Below are 16,908 nucleotides of genomic sequence, written 5' to 3' on the forward strand. Positions count from 1 at the left end.
TGAGAATCCACCCTATCTATTCCTCTCAACATTTTATAAACCTCTATCAGGTCACCTCTCAACCTTCGTCTCTCCAGGGAGAAGAGTCCCAGCTCCCTCAACCTATCTTCATAAGGCATGCCTCCCAATCCAGGCAACATCCTTGTAAATCTCCTCTGCACCCTCTCAATAGCTTCCACATCCTTCCTGTAGTGAGGCGATCAGAACTGCGCACAGTACTCCAAGTGGGGTCTGACAAGGGTCTTATAAAGTTGCAGCATTATCTCTCGACTCCTAAACTCAATCCCTCGATTAATGAAGGCCAGTACACCATACACCTTCTTGACCACCTCCTCCACCTGCGAGGCCGATTTAAGAGTCCTATGGACCCAGACCCCTAGATCCTTCTGCTCTTCAACACAGCTAAGACTCCTACCCTTGATATTGTACTCCTTCATCCTGTTGGTCCTGCCAAAATGGATCACTACACATTTACCTGCGTTGAAGTCCATCTGCCACTTCTCCGCCCCATCTTGCATCCTATCTATGTCACGCTGCAACTTCTGACGTCCGTTCTCTCTCAGTAACCCACAGGCTTTCGGAATGCTGTTCCTTTGTCAGGTGAGTGGAAAGTTCTCCTTCGTCAGGTGTGTGGAAAGCTTGTGGGTTTACTATCATATAAACTTGTTGGACTTTAACCTGTCGTTGCCTGAACAGCAGGGGTTCCTAGTTTTAATCTCATTTGAAGACGGACAATGCTCAAGTTGAATCTTCATGGAGGGGATTGATGTAGCCATTTTGTTAGTGGAAGGCAACGGTCACCCTGAAGTGTGATTGTTGCCATGAGGCGCAGAGCGTGGAGCGCATCGCATCACTCTGAGGCACCTCACTTCTCCAACACCTCATTGGCATCTCTGGAGGCCATTGTGTGGATAACCAATTTGCCCATCCTATTGTAGGTTATTCCCATCATGTGAAAATAGCAGTTGCACTGCTGCCCCAGTCCTTGGCTTGCATTAAAAAAAAGTGTCATCTTCATGTTTTCCTGTAAGGCAAGGTGAAGATAGTTTTTTTTTGTTTGTTCCTAGCAAGGCCAGCATTGGTTACTCATAGCTAATTGTCTCCAAGGTTGTTTTATTAATTCATAGCGTATGGGTATTGCTGGCAAGGCATGTACTGCCCATCCCTAATTGCCCTTGAAGTCATGAGTTAACCAAATATTTGTGGATTTGGAGTTACGTATAGGCCAGACTAGGTAAGGATGACAGATTTCCTTCCTTAAGGGCCATTCGTGAGCCACATGGGTTTTTACAACAATCGACAATGGTTTCATTTGTCATCATTTGTCCTTTAATTCCTGATGGCAGGATTTGAACCTGGAACCTCAGAGCATTACCCTGGTGTCTGGATTACGAGTCCAGTGACTGTGTCACTTCCTTCCCCCATAGCTAGTGGAAGCTGTTGTCTTGAACCCTCCATCCGTGTGGTATAAGTGCACCCACAGTGCTGCTAGGAAGGGAATTCCAGGAATTTGATTCAACATCAGTGAAGAAATGGAGATGTAGTTCCAAATCAGGATTGTGTGCGGCTTGGAGGTGGTGATGTGCCTGTTTGTCTGCTGCAGATGCTCTTTCCAGACCCAGTTCTCAAGTTAGTGTTACATATATTCTCAGAGCTCCAAATTATTCAACAATTGGATTGACGGCCTCGAGGCTGAGGAAAAGGTGACGAAAATCAAATTAATATCAGTATGTTTATAGAAATCCCAGTAGAGGAAGAAAGCTCACCAGTGCAGAGGAGCATAAATTTCACATAGGCATCATTAATCTATGCAGAAATGCTGTCACAACCTGTCACTGTCTTGCATGCTCAGCTAAATATAATGTAATTAATTGTTGTTTGATTTTGCAAGTGCCTTTCTTTCTAGAGTTTCCCCATACTGATTCTTAGACTAAAATAAGTTGTAAAATTTAATCCAAATGATTTTGGGATGTTCAACCAAAATCTGATCTTTGTTTTGATGCTGTTTTATATGAAGGTAGTCAGTGGTGATCAGGAACAGAATGTCCAGCCAATTTTTTTGTCACCTTTTCCTCAGCCTCAAGGCCATCAATCGAATTATTGAATTCGAACCTGCTGTGCCAGGAGATCAATTTACTGAAGATATGGGTGGCCATGGTGGCACAATGATGAGCATGCTGCCTCTCAGTGCCGGGAACCAAGTTCAATTCCAGCCTTGAGTCACTGTCTGTGTGGACTTTGCACATTCTCTCCATGTCTGCATGAGCTTTCTCCCAATGCTCTGGTTTCCTCCCACACTCCAAAGACGTACAGGTTAGGTGGATTGGCCATTCTAAATTGACCCTAGTGTCAGGGGATTAAAAGGTAAATATGTAGGGTTACGGGAATAAGTCCTGGTGGATTGTGGTTGTGCGGACTCAGTGGGCCGAATGGCCTCCTTGTGCATTCACAATCCTATGCAATATGCCAGGATGTAGCAATATGGTATAGATGGTTTGCAGTCATACCAAGAGTTTGTTAATCTTCAGAGAACTAATAAATCAGGATTAAAGTCTGATTATTCAGCAGAATTTCTGCAACAAGATTGCAATTTTGTCATTAATGATGACCACCACAGAGTATCTACAGAAGAGAAACACGCCATTGGCTCAACTGGTCTATGTCAGTGTTTCTGTTCAAACTCCTCCTCCTTATCACATTTCCACCCTGTCAATTTATCCTTGTATCTTCCCTTTCTCCCTTATGCCCTGAACCAACTTTATCTCAAATGTAACTGGGCTATTCAGAACTTGAACTTATAAGTATACTTTCCATCCTCAGGATGTCTTGAAGTGCTTTCACAAATTACTTTTTGAAGAGCAGTCACCATTGAATAAGTGAACTTAGCAAGTGGATGGCTGAATGTTGGCCAAGAACAGAACACTTTTTTCTCTTCAGTCAATACCATGTGGTCATTAACATGGATCTGATCAGGTGGAAAAGGCCTCATGGTGCAGCCCTCCCTCAGCATGGCACTGACTGTACATAGGTTAAGTGCTAAAGTTTCTAGAGCCAGACTTTAACCCCCGATCCTCTCGTTATAAAAAGCTTGATATCCACATGTAATGTCTCAAATTAATTAAGAATTAAAGTTAGAGATTTTGTTCCTCAAAATGAGCATCTTGCATGAGGTGTGCAGCTGTTGGTATCCTCATTTAACCACTGTGTGTATTGTACTGCGTTTGCAAATTCATTTAATCCTTTGGATTACAAGGTTGAGGGTTGGGGGAGGGTTGGTTGAAGAGCCAGGAACCTTACTGCAGCATAGAATATGCTTTCCGGAGAGGAGGGAGGGTGATCGGTTTTGTAATGTCGTGGTTAACTTTCATTTGTTAATAGTCTCAATTGTTTTTGATTTTTTTTTACAGTCATTCAGAAGACAGTTGAAGAGGCAAAGTGACTGCTGACTTTGTAAACACTGCATCTTGTTGGGTTTGGTTAAATTTTTGTTGAATTCTCTTGCCTGTGACCATGTCAGTGGATATGAATAGCCAGAGTTCTGACAGTAATGATGAATATAATGGAGACTCTGAGGAGGAAGATCAGGGTGATATGAGTGCCTATTATGAAGGGGTGGAGAGTGACGTGGAGCAGCAAGGTGCAGACTCTTTTGATCCAGAGGAATATCAGTTCACATGCCTGTCATACAAGGAGTCGGAGAATGTACTGAACGAACAAGTTGACACCATGGCAGATACTCTGAAGGTAAGCAGATCAGAACATCTTTCTGACAAATGATAGAACTTAAGACCATTTCAAATGTCAGGTGCCTATTTGCAAGAAGTGGAAGAACTTGAACACAAGTTACAAGGTCTTAAGTTGACTTGAATTTGAGCAAAATTGTTACCAGTCTACATTCCACTTTGTAAATTTTCTTTCCTTCACCAACTTGTACTGCAGTATAATGTTTTGGATGGCAGCAACCCAACTTGCACTTAGTCATGTATGGACTAAATCGGTGTTGGCAGGGTATTCGATCACACATTGTTCAAGTTGATTCCTGTCCTCATGCGATGTCTATGCGTGCATCGTTTGCAGTAACTGTCTCTAGGAAACAGCCATCATTGGAAGAGCAGGCAGAACTACTTTGTGCTGCCCCCTTGTCTTGAAGTGGTGACCTTGCATGTGATTGCAATCCTCCAGCATAGAATGAACTATTCAACCTGTCGTGTCTGTACCAGCTCCATGAAAGACTTTCCAGTTAGTTCTAATCCTGGCTCTTTGCCTGTCTATCAGTAATTTTGTCCTCTAAGTATAAAACCACATCTAACCTCTGGTCTGGTTATGTTTAATCACATTTTGTCTTGAGTTGAAATGTTTAAAAATGAATGTTTATTCTGGATTTGTGATTAAATGACATCAATTAGGTGCTCAGGAACAGGATTAAACCAGCTATTTTGTTCATTGTAAATAATGGTATATGATTCCATTTGTTGCAACTCAAGATTATATTGTCAAAGTCGAATGCTGTGGTGAAGACTCAGTTGTGTAGTTATCATGTTACTGACCAATAATATGAAGAATGAGAGTTCTAACCCCACCATGACAGTTGGCAAATTTGAATTCACATTAAAAAGCGTTGAGAATAAAAAAGTGCTGTGATTAATGAGATTGCAATGACCATAAAAACCCAATTGGTTCACCAATGTACTTTGCGGAAGGCCATTTTTGCTCAGTTTGGTCCATGTGTCTCTCTGGTTCCACACCAACATATTTGAATTTTAATAGCCCTCTGAAGTGGCTTAGTATGTCATTCCCTCTGTAGTTAGGGTATGGATGATAAATGCAAGACTTGCCAGAAACATTCACACGTTGAGGATGAATTTTAAAAGTCGTACCCTTCCAACAGCAATATTGACCCAATGGCGAAGTGACACTGCTCACCACTGATCTCTTAAAACATTGCCCCCAAAGATCAAACAATTTCTGTGTGAGTTTCCCCTTCCTGTAAGTTTAAATTTAGTGCCAATCCAGAGGAACTCCAGGTTTCCAGATATCAAGTTGGCTAAGTAGCCAATTCTTCTAGCGACAGCAAGCCAGAAAACAAATACAATTGGTCCTCATGTTTTTTAATTAAAACGTTATGAAATTAATGATTTAGATATGCAGAAGCTGAAATATCATGTGCCTTTCACAATATAAAAGGAACTTTTTTTAATCATGGAAAAGTTTGGCAATCCATCTGCATTGAATTAATTTTCAGGGCCAGACAGATACTTTGGCAGGAATTATCAATTTAATATGTCATTTAAAAATCCAGTTCCATCTTATTCAATAGTAGTCATTCCCTATTGGATCAGCTTCTGTCCCACTCAATCCCTCGTTATGTTGAATCTCCCTTGAAGCTTAGCAGCAGCATGGGATAAATTTAATTGAGCGTTATACGGAATACATGGATATTGATTACATTTTGGTTCATGATCACTTCATGTCCAACAGGTGTCACTTACAGGACTGTGGTGATTCTGAAACTTGGAGTTTTCTGTCAGTATTCTCAGGATTATAGAGGTTTACAGCATGGAAACAGGCCCTTTGGCCCAACTTGTCCATGTCGTCCTTTTTATTAAACCCCTAAGCTAATCACAATTGCTCGCATTTGGCCCATATCCCTCCATACCCAACGTACCCATGTAACTGTCTAAATGCTTTTTAAAAAACAAAATTGTACCTGCCTCTACTACTACCTCTGGCAGCTTGTTCCAGACACTCACCACTGTAAACCTATGCCCTCTAGTTTTATACTCCCCTATCGTTGGGAAAAGATATTGGCTATCTCGCTGATCTATGCCCCTCATTATTTTATAGACCTCGAGAAGATCACCCCTCTGCTTGTCATTTTTTATCTACAACAGCAAAGTAGTGGCCTTAACATAGTGCCACCTTTTCTTGATCACAAAAGATTGGCTGAAATATTTTAACTCTTTCCCTGTTTCCCCCCTTCCTTTTCAAGTTGTCATAAATGGTGAACAATGAACATCAGAAACAGCTTCACCATTTAGTACTGACCTTCTGTCTTTGTTTCACTTTCCTGACTGCTCCCCATTTCCCTTAATTCCCAGAAAGGTCAAAAGTGTGTCCATCTTGGCCTTGAATGTACTCTGTGGAACATCCACATCACTCTGGAGTAGAGAATTCCAGACATTTACAGCAATCTGAGTGAATAGAATGCTCCTTCTTTGTCCTAAATGGTTGTCTCCCCATCCTGAGACTATTGACCTCCACCTCAATCCAGGTTGTAGATCCTCCAACCCCTCAGTGTCCACTCTGTCAAGCCCCTTCAGAATTTTGCCTTTCCAATTTAGTTTACTTTTCTAATTTCTAATACTTCTGAATCGTGATATAAGGAGGTTCCAAGTTGCCAATGATCAAATATGTCAATTTATGGGGACTCTGTATTTGAGGAATATCTGTATGATGTGGTAGCCTAATTAAAATGTATGTTTTGTTGTCTGAAGTAATTGTATCCACTCGATAGTTTCTTGAACCTTGCTAACTCTCCTCCTCTTTTTCTTTCTTCCCTTTATGGGGAATTGCCAGACCACAGTCCCATGTCTCTTCCGAGTTACTGTTGTTGAGACAAGACGCCTCTGTAATGATGAACAAGTCTAAACTGGAATCTACCATTCTGGGACGTGGGAGTTGATTTGTGCCACAGAATATGACTGATTTGTTTCCATTTTATGTGGTCTGGTCACTCCAATTCTCTGAGCGTCAGTTATGATTGTAGACTTATTTTTCAGTCTGCCAATCCTGATACATTACATGCAAAAACTTAATTAACTGAATTGTGGAGTGAGTGAATACAACTACAATGCTTCCCTCACAATTTCTAAGAAATGGTCAGATACTGAATTGGGTCTTTTTGCCAGTTGCCTCATTCTTTGTATTAATACAAAAACAAAATGCTGCAGAAGCTGGAAATATAGAATTAAAAAAAAATTGGAAATACCTGCCAAACAGCATCTGTGGAGAAAGAGACAAACAAAAGCTACCTGTTCAGGTTGACCTTATGTTAAAGATGTAAAGGGTATGAAACAAGTATAGAGAAGGGGAAATGAGAGTGGGGGAGAGAACAAGAGAGAGGCCTGATAGGTGGAAGATTGAGTGACAAAGAATGATGGTACAAAATGGTAATAGGATAAAAGCATGGCAGTACAGTGGCTAGTGCTGCTTTCTTACAGCGCCAGGGGCCTGTGTTCAACTCCCAGCTTGGATTGCTGTCTGTGCGGAGTTTGCAGAATCTCCCCATGTCTATGTGGGTTTCCTCCCACAGTCTGAAAGATGTGTTGGTTAGGTGCATTAGCCATGCTAAATTCTCCCTCCATGTACCCAAACGGATGTAGGAGTGTGATGACCAGGGGATTTTTACAGTAACTTCATTGCAGTGTTAATGTAAGCCTACTTGTGACACTAATAAATATACTGAACTAAGTAAAGAAATGCAAAAAGTTTCTGCCAGATGTACAACTTTGATTTTGATCTATTATTGTCACATGTATTAGTATACATTGAAAAGTATTGTTTCTTGCGCACCATACAGACAAAGCAGGCCGTTTGTAGAGAAGGAAATGAGAGGGTGCAGAATGTCATGTTGCAATCATAGCTAGGGTATAGAGAAAGGTCAACTTAATGCTAGGTAGGTCCCATTCAAAAGTCTGGCAGCAAGGAAAAAGCTGTTCTTGAGTCAGATGATGCGTGACCTCAGACTTCTGTATCTTTTTTCTGATGGAAGACGTTGTAAGAGAGAATGACTGTGATGGGGTCCTTAATTATGCTGACTGCTTTGCCGAGGCAGTGGGAAGTGTAAACAGAGTCAATGGATGGGACGCTGGTTTACGTGATGGATTGGGCTTCATTCACAACCTTTTTTAATTCCTTTGAGCAGCAGAATTACTAACAGCTGCAATCTATAAACAAAGAAAGGAAAGATTTTATCTCTCGTTGAGTCAGGAAAGCTGTGCAGGGCTGAGTCGAAAGACGAAGTGCTCTTTTTCAAACTTAAAGTTTAATTGGAACAGCGTAGGAGGCTGAGGGCAGAGAGGTCACAGTGGGTGGAGAATTAAAATGTTGGGTTACTGAAGCTTAGGTTTGTGCTTGTGACTGAATGGGGATTCCGCAAAAAAGTGGCCTAACCTGCATGTGGCCTCTACTTTGTTGAAGGGGGCAAGTGGATACAGGATGCTCAACTGAAAGAATCTCAATTGTTAGGGTGCAGGAGGGGGCCATTTGGCCCATCGTGTTTGTACTGGTTCTCCAAATGGGTATTGTAGCTATGGTCTAGTGGTATCATCCATTATACTATTAATCCAGAAACTCATTTAATGTTCTGCGGATCTGGGTTTAAATTCTGTCGAGGCAGATTGAATTTGAACTCAAAAAAAATCTGGAATTAAGAATTTACTGATGACCATGAAGCCATTGTCTATTGTCAGAAAAACCCATCTGGTTCACTAATGTCCTTAGGGAAGGAAATATGTCATTCTTTCTTGGTCTGGTTTACATGTGACTCCAGAACAGCCACAATGTGATTGATTCTCAACCGCCCTCGGGCAGCTAGGGATGGGCAATAAATGCCAGCAATACCCAGGTCTTATGAATGAATAAAAAATACCATTTCCTGTTTATTCCTCATACCTCTGCACTTTTTTCATTCAAATGAGCATGTAATGCTTTGATTGACCTGTCTCCATCAAACTTCCAGGGAGTGCATTCCAGCCTTTTCACGTTACTCTTACTTCATAAAACGCTTTAAATCTGTGCCCCCTCATTTGAATTTCTCTTCATTGAACTTCATCTGCCATCTGTTTGCTTACTCTACCAACTTGTCCATGTCTATATAATACTGTGAATAGAAATTGCAGGGGCGCTGATGTAATTTTCCAGGCCCCCTCTTGACTTGGGGGAGGTTTTGGAGGACCGGAGAATCTTTAATGTCATGCCCTTGTTCAAAGAAGATTGAGAATAAGCCCGGCTGTTATAGATAAGCCAGATCTCCACAGTTTACTGTACTCCTTACATACTAACAATCGTGGGCAATTTCCCTTCCCCCCAACTCAATTTTCAAGCTTGCTGATGACACCACTGCAGTGGGTCAGATCTCAAATAATGATGAGACAGAGTACAGGAAAGAGAATGTGGGGAATCATGTGATGACAATAATCTCTCCCTCCAAATTCAATAAAACGAAGGAGACAGTCATCAACTTCAGGAAGCATAGTGGAGAACATGTCCCTGTCTACATCAACAGTGACAAAGTGGAAATGGTCAAGAACTTCAAGTTTCTAGGTGTCCAGCTCATGAACAACCTGTCCTAGGCCCTCCACGTTAACACTGTAGTTCAAGCCTATCAATGCCTTCCCTGGGTCAGGAAGCTAAGGGAATTTGGATATCTGCTACAACCCTCACTAACTTGAACGGATGCACAGTAGAAAGCAGCCTTTCTGGATGTATTGCAGCTTGGTATGGTTCCTGCTCAGACCAAGACTGCAAGAAATTACAAAGGGTTGTGAAAATAGCCCAATCCATCACGCAAACCGGCCTCCCGTCCATTGACTCGGTCTATGCTTCCTGCTGCATTGCGAAAGCAGCCAGCATGATGAAGGACCCCACGCACCCCGGATATTCTCTCTTCCACCTTCCACCGGGAAAAATATACAAATGTCTGAGGTCTGTTATTTTCTATGATTCTGTTGCTTTTCCTTCAGACTGTGAGACATCTGACTCCAGATTGTGACTTGCCTTAGATTTTGGTGTAAAGCTGTGGTAAGATTTCATTTTCTTCCCATGCCTCGATTCTGCCAGCACTTGACTGGACTGCCCTTGGGCAATTCCTCAGGGTTTGAGTGAGATGCTTTGGCAAAAGGCCCACACTCTGCAATAATTGATGCATGTTGTGATGCAAAGTATCAACAATAATGCTGAGGTATTGTGGTTTACAGATCAAATAGGTGGTATCACATCTTTGTGGTAAGAAAACCCGTTGACTTTAAAAAGCCAGTTGTTTCTGGCTTGCTAATTGGAGTAAAGTTATAACCTTTGACAATCTAATTGAAGTCATTTGAAAGAGCAGTAGAGGCAATGCAATGAAAAGTGGTTTTATCAGATATCACAGTAAGATGTGAAGGCCCTGCCTCGCAGTCTAGTTGCACAGAAATCAGACTCATGGATTTTTAACTCTGACCATTTCTCCCTCGATACAGACCTTCCCAAACAGACAGAGTCGGTTACAGGGTGAGTGGGTGTGGGTGGGAAGATAAAATGATATACATTCTGCAAATCTGTTGGGCCAAATAACCAGCATTTGAGTTTTATGCCCATGTAAATGGGTTTCAGCCACAATTCTAGGCAAGTAACTCTGGGGCCAGGGAGGAGAGTATTGGATTTATCGAATAGAGGTAACAAAGGTATAGAAAACTGTTATAGCTGTAAATGAATTGAGGTAAGGGCAGAGAAAGATAGTTGGAAGGCAGCAGTCTTAATGGTGCTGAAGAGATGAGTGAAAAGCTGAACTCTGTCAGATAGGATACAATGCTTACTAACTTTCTGGATCAGCTTGGAGAGTAACAAAGCACTCGGGGGATAGAATAGGTGGCAGGGAAATGGAGTTTAGGCATGGATCAAAGTTGGTGGATTCCATGTTTCCAGTATTCAATTGGAGGGAATTTCTGTTCATGAGATGCCAGATAAGAGTAACAAAATGATGATTTAGGGGGTTTTGGAAGAGAAGGTTCAAAAATACATGTGAAACCTGATTAGTTAATGTCTCTGAGGGGCAGTGTATAGTTGATAAACAGGAAAACACCATCTCTGTACCAAGGAAAAGTCAAGTTGATTGGCTACCCTCTCGTGGCTCTGACATCCATCATTATGAAGTGCTTTGACACACACCAACTCCAGTCTTCCAGATTTCCTGGGTTCGCTATAGTTCACCTATCGATGCAACAGACCCACAGCAAACACCATCTCCCTGGCCCTACACTCACTCTGGAACATGTGGATAACAAGGACACTTATGTCTGACTCCTATTTATTGACTGCAGCTCACTCTTCAACACCATAATGCCAACAAAACCCATCTCCAAACCGTAGCCTAGGGCTCAGCTCTTTCCTTTGTGGTTCCCTTACGAATCCACAGACCGCAATCAGTAAAGATAGGCAACAGCACCTCCTCTACCATTATTCTCAACATCAGTGCCCCACAAGGCTGTGTCCTCAGCCCTCTCACTATACTTTTTATACAGGTGACTATGTGTCCAACTCTGTTTTCAGGTTTGCTGATGACACCACCATGGTCATGTCATCAGCAAACCTCAAACCGTGATGAGACAGAGTACAGGAAGGAGATGGAGAATCTGGTGAACTGGTGCGATGACAATCTCTCCATTAATATCAGTGAAGCGAAGGAGCTGTTCATTGAATTCAGGAAGCATAGTGGAGGACATGCCCCTGTCAACATGGATGCTGACCAAGTGGGGATGGTCAAGAGCTTTGAGTTTCAAGGTGTCTGGATCACCAACAATCTGTCCTGGTCCCTCCGCACTAACGCTATACTGAAGAGCCCATCAACATTTCTACTTTCTCAAAAGACTAAGGAAATTTGACATGTCTGCTATGACTTTCACGGGTTTTTACAGATGCACCATAGAAAACATTCTTTCCACATGTATCACAGCTTCATATGGCTCCAGCGCTGACCAAGACTGCAAGCTACAAAGGGTTGTGAATGTAGCCCAGTCCGTTACAGAAACCAGCTCCCATCCATTGACGTTATCTACACTTTCCACTGCCTCGGAAAAGCAGCCAGCATAATCAAGGACCCCATGCACACCGGACATTCTCTCTTCCACCACCTTCCGCCGAGGAAAGAGATGAAAAAGTCTGCATTCTCAAATGCCTGTGTAGTGTGCAAGAAACAATACTTTTTACTGTTTCCCAATACATGACAATAAAAAATCAAATCAAACAACAAGGATAGATATGAGTAATGTCAGAGGCATCATTGTGGAAATAAAAGCGCAGAATTATAATAGTAATAAAACTGGTGAGCTATTCTGTTTTACCAGCTGTATGTTAGTGTTAAATCTGCAAAACATTTGGTGTGCAAAATGACATGTAATGCCTGAGACTTCAGTTCCTGAAGAGGGCCAAGTGACAAAGAAAATGTTTGGGAATCTCTGTCAATTGAAAAAAGCACCCCTGTGACACTGGGATATGCGGGTCCCTGTTAGTCCGTTTGAGTTAGGCCACCTCAGCAGAAGCAGTTATAATTATCCTGGAGTTTGCTACAGGAATGCCAACCAGGGTTTCTGTTCCCAGTCACCACCCAGTACAGCATGCTGGAACATGTGTATTGTTGACATGAGATGTGACCGTTGTCTTCTAAAGTTGTTTACAGTGAATTGCCACATAGATATAGTATCAGATGGCAGACTGTAAGAGCTGTTGTCCAGTCAGCTTGCTGCCTTTGGGATAGGAAGGGAGGAAATTGAAGGAAGAAGCTACCAGTGAATTAGTAAGGGAAAACAGTAAATTTACTTAAGGCCTTTATAAGCATCAGCTTTGCTGAGAACTGTTTGGAAGGTCATGGATTAAAGTTCGATTCCAGGAATTTGGCACTTAAGGAAAGTGGTAGTGTTTCTGAACTGGTAATCTAAGGGCTCAGAGGGATGGGGAGATTAAAATTCAATCGTTTAGCCAGGGTGGGATCAAATGAAATGAGTGGATTGTCATAAAAACCCATCTGGATGTCTGCCTTTCGTAGGAAGTCTGCTGACCTTAGTGAGTCTGAACTACACTTGCCTGCAGACCCACAGCAGTATGGTTGATCCTTAAATGCTCTTTGAAATGGCTTTGCAGGACAATCAGTTCTATCAAACCATGACAGAAAAATGTTAAAAAGAATAAATCAGGCAGAGCAGCCAGCATCAACTGAGGCACAGAAAGGTTCACATGGAAATGACATGGAAAAACTGTACTCAGTCAGCCCCACAAAAGTCCTCACTAATATCTGAGAACTTGTGCCAAAATGCCTGCCGTACAGTTGAGTCAAGCAACAGCCTGACATAGTTATACTCACCAAATACTTCACAGCCAGTATCCCAGACTCCTCCATCACCAGAGCTGGTGGTGGCACAGTGGTATACAGTCAGAAAGGAGTGGTTCTGGGAGTCCTCAGCATCAACTTTGTATGCCACGATGTCCTGTGGCACCAGGTCAAACAGGCACAAGGCTGATTTCTTCCTCCTGCTCCCCCTCAGCTGATGAATCAGAACTCCTCCGTGTTTAACACAACTTAGAAGAGGCATTGAGTTAGGAGGTGGATGTCCATGTCCATTATCAAGAGCAGCTCAGTAGCACGATTGTTCAAATTCCTGAAAGACACGTGCCATAGTCGGCCTACGTCAGCTGTTGCGGGAGCCGACAAAAGGGAAAAAACGTGCTTGACCTGGTCCTTACCAGTTTACAAAGATGCACGTATCCATGACAATATTGATAGGAGTGACCACTGTACATTCCTGGTGGAGATGAAGTTCCATCTTCATGTCGAGAAAGCAGACTGTTTTCCTCAGAGAAATGTCCTCAGTCCAACTATTTTCAGCTGCTTAATCGATGATCTTCCCTCCATTGTAAGGTCAGAATGCATAAGGCCACTGTGCATATTTCGGATTCCTCAAATACTGAAGCCTCAAGTCCAAATGAATCAGGAACTGGGTAACATTCAGAATTGGACTGATAAGTGGAAAATAGCATTTATGCCATGAGTGCCAGACAGTGGCAAGCAAGTGTCAAGCCATCTCCCGATGACGTTCTGGCAGTCTGATTGCTATTCCCCTCTTTATCAGTATCGTGGGAATTACCAGTGACCATAAACTGAACTAAACTAGCTATGTAAATACTGTGGCTACAAGAGCAGATCAGAGGCTGGGATTCCTAAGGCAGGTAACTCATCTCTTGATTCCCCAAAGTCATTATCTACAAGACAGGGCAGAAGTGTTACGGAAAACTGGATGAGTGTAGCCCCAATGACACAAGAAGTTCACCATCACCCCCCAATTAAAAATACACTCCCTCTACCACTGACCTACAGTAGCAGTACTATGTACTGTCTGCAAGATGCCCTGTAGTAACTCACCAAGCCTCCTTTGACAGCACCTTCCAAACCTGTGGCCTTGGATCAACTGGAAGGACAAGGACAACAGATGCATGGAAAGATCATCACTCAAGTCACATACAATTCTAATTTGGGATTGTATCATTCCTTCACCTGCTGTCAAAATCCTGTAACTCCTAGAAGCACTGGGTGGACACCATCTGGATTGCAGCGATTCAGAAAGATGCCTTATTACATCCCCCTGTTGGAGGTGCAGTCTTTTGTTGCAGATGTTAAGCTGATTGCCTGCTCAAATGGTCATAAATTACCCTATGGCAATCTTTGTCCTCTTCTCCCATCTCAATCTCAGTCTCTCTTTGAACTAACACAGGATATATGAATTCTTCCTGTCGTCTATCCCTCAACTGGGTGCAACGTTTTGTCTGGCCGTTCATTTGCTATCTATAGGCAATTGTGTGCAGAACATTGAATGCACTTAAATGGAACTCATTGCTACAAGCTGCAGTTGAGAAGTGCGTATTTAAGGGGAAAATGGATGAGCACGTGAGAAAGAAGTAGAAGACTATGATGAGATTAGATGAAGATGGGTGGGATGGTGGTGGGGAAGAGGCTTGTTTGGAACACAGTGGCCTGGTGAGTGGAATGATCTGTTTATATGCTGTAAATACTATAATAGTTTGGAAAAACAGTTCATTGGCTTTAATGTACTTTAAATCCTGGAGGCATGCAAGGTGTTATATCAAGTCTCATTTTACTTGCAATTGTTTCTCTTTTCATTTCTTTCAGAGAGGTGATGGCCTAGTGGTATTATTGCTAGACTATTAATCCAGTCTGGGAACCTGGATTTGAATCCTGCCACGGCAAATGGTGGAATTTGAATTTTTTAAAAATGTGGAATTAAGAATCCACTGATGATCATGAAGCCATTGATGATTGTCGGGAAAAACCCATCTGGTTCACTGTCTTTTAAGGAAGGAATTCTGTTGTCCATACCTGTTCTGGCCTACATGTGACTCTAGAGCCACAGCACTGTGGTTGACTTTCAACTGCTTCCTGAAATGACCTAGTATGCCAGTCAGTTCCCAGGGCAATTCAGGATGGGGCAGGACAGTGGCACAGTGGTTAGCACTGTTACCTCAGTGCCAGAGACCCAGGTTTGATTTCCAGCTTGGGTCACTGTCTGTGCGGAGTCCCCATGCTCTCCCTATGTTTGCGCGGGTTCCCTGTGGGTGCTTGGGCTTCCGACCACTGTTTGAAAGATTTGCCCGTTAGATGCATTGGCCATGCTAAATTCTCCCTCAGTGTACCCAAACAGGTGCCAGAGTGTGGCAACTAGGGGATTTTCACTTCATTGCAGTGTGAATGTAAGCTTATTTGTGACACTAATAAATAAACTAAACATTGGTCCAGCCGGTGATGTTCATGACCCACGAATGAATAAAAAAAATTCACATTTCCTCCTCTTTATGCAGTGCTGTTTCTATAGTAGTGCTTGTGCAGTGAGGAAGATAATATAATCAAGCTGCTTTTGTACAATTGTTCCACTTTATTTTCTCGTTTTGTCAATTTGAAGATGAAAGGAAGATATTTTGTTGCGTGGAAGTTAGCACGTTGTTGTTAATGTGCTGGCTGCTTGCTGTGTCTGATGGTTTATTTGCAGGCATATTACATCAGTGTTGTTAGGATGTGTTTACTCTGGTTGAAGTGTAAATGGCAAGATAACAACTAGTGTAGGCAAGCTTAGAAATAACATTGGCCTGGACTCATTTCAGTCACCTGGTGGTCAGAGAGTAATTCCCCAGATTTGTTTCCTCAAATTGGCCTGGATTTTTCTATGTTTTGGTCTCCAGGAGATCAAGATTTTGTTGGGTGAGAGTAGAAAGTGTATATATTGTGATGTGTGTAGAACATGCTGGGTGGACCAGAGGAATACCTTCATGTGTGTGCCTAAAGTTATACTCAATCCCAAGGTTACTTTTGTCCTGTTTTACCAAAGGAATGAAATGATAACTTGGCTGCAATTACACTATCTTTCACCAGCTTTTAACGTTCATCGATTTCCAATGAAACATGCTGGACAAAAGCAGCATGGCCATCAATGTTTGAAGGAGGTTTTTTAGATTCCAGCTCTTTAGACACATAATCTCTACCAATCATTAACCTCCACAAGTAACTCTTTGGTACAGTGACAAGCATGCTCTGCTTTTCCAGGATTTTGTTTACTGTGTTGGAGCACTCCTCATTTTTATTTGTCGAGCAACATGCTGTAGGACTTCAGTAGCTCCATTAGAACATGTCAGTCAAATGCAGGTTGTATCTATTAACTCATCAAAAAGTTGACGAAACACTTTTTTTAGGTTTGCCCAGACAGAGGTGGCAGCCCTCGGTATTTTTAATCGGATGAAGTAGTCAATCTTTGTGCAGTACAATCGCTCAATGTTGCCTATGAGCTAATTTGAAAAGCGAGCTTCCGGTTCTGAGAGCAGTCTGTACCTGCAGAGTGCGTGGCTCTCCAGTCGCTGACATCTCCAATTGTGTTTTTGCTCGGTCTACAATAGCTACAGTCTTTCAAATGAACAAAAGCTGCTAACTGGAAAATGGTTTTGTGCTCAGACTCTTCATTGTACAAAGCATTCCTATTTTCAGTTACTGCGACTTTGGAACTCTCTAGGTTGGAAGGCGTTGAGTATTTTTAAGGCAGAAGTAGATAAGTTTCCTTGCCTAAGAAGGATCTTAGATTGTCAGGGGGTAGATGAGAA

The 16,908-nt window shown here is 42.3% G+C and overlaps 1 protein-coding gene across 1 annotated transcript in view; it reads left to right on the forward strand.

Annotated features, from left to right (window-relative positions):
- Window positions 1-16,908, forward strand: part of arih2 (ariadne homolog 2 (Drosophila)) — a 71,008-nt gene that overhangs the window by 10,466 nt on the left and 43,634 nt on the right. Inside the window, exon 2 of the mRNA XM_080218718.1 lies at window positions 3,408-3,744. Coding sequence (XP_080074844.1) covers window positions 3,511-3,744 — 234 coding nt within the window. The 5' untranslated portion in view covers window positions 3,408-3,510. The remainder of the gene's footprint in view (window positions 1-3,407; window positions 3,745-16,908) is intronic.

This window comes from Carcharhinus amblyrhynchos, chromosome 3 (assembly GCF_965287045.1).
Source record: "Carcharhinus amblyrhynchos chromosome 3, sCarAmb.v2.hapA, whole genome shotgun sequence".
NCBI classification, from domain to species: Eukaryota; Metazoa; Chordata; class Chondrichthyes; order Carcharhiniformes; family Carcharhinidae; genus Carcharhinus; species Carcharhinus amblyrhynchos.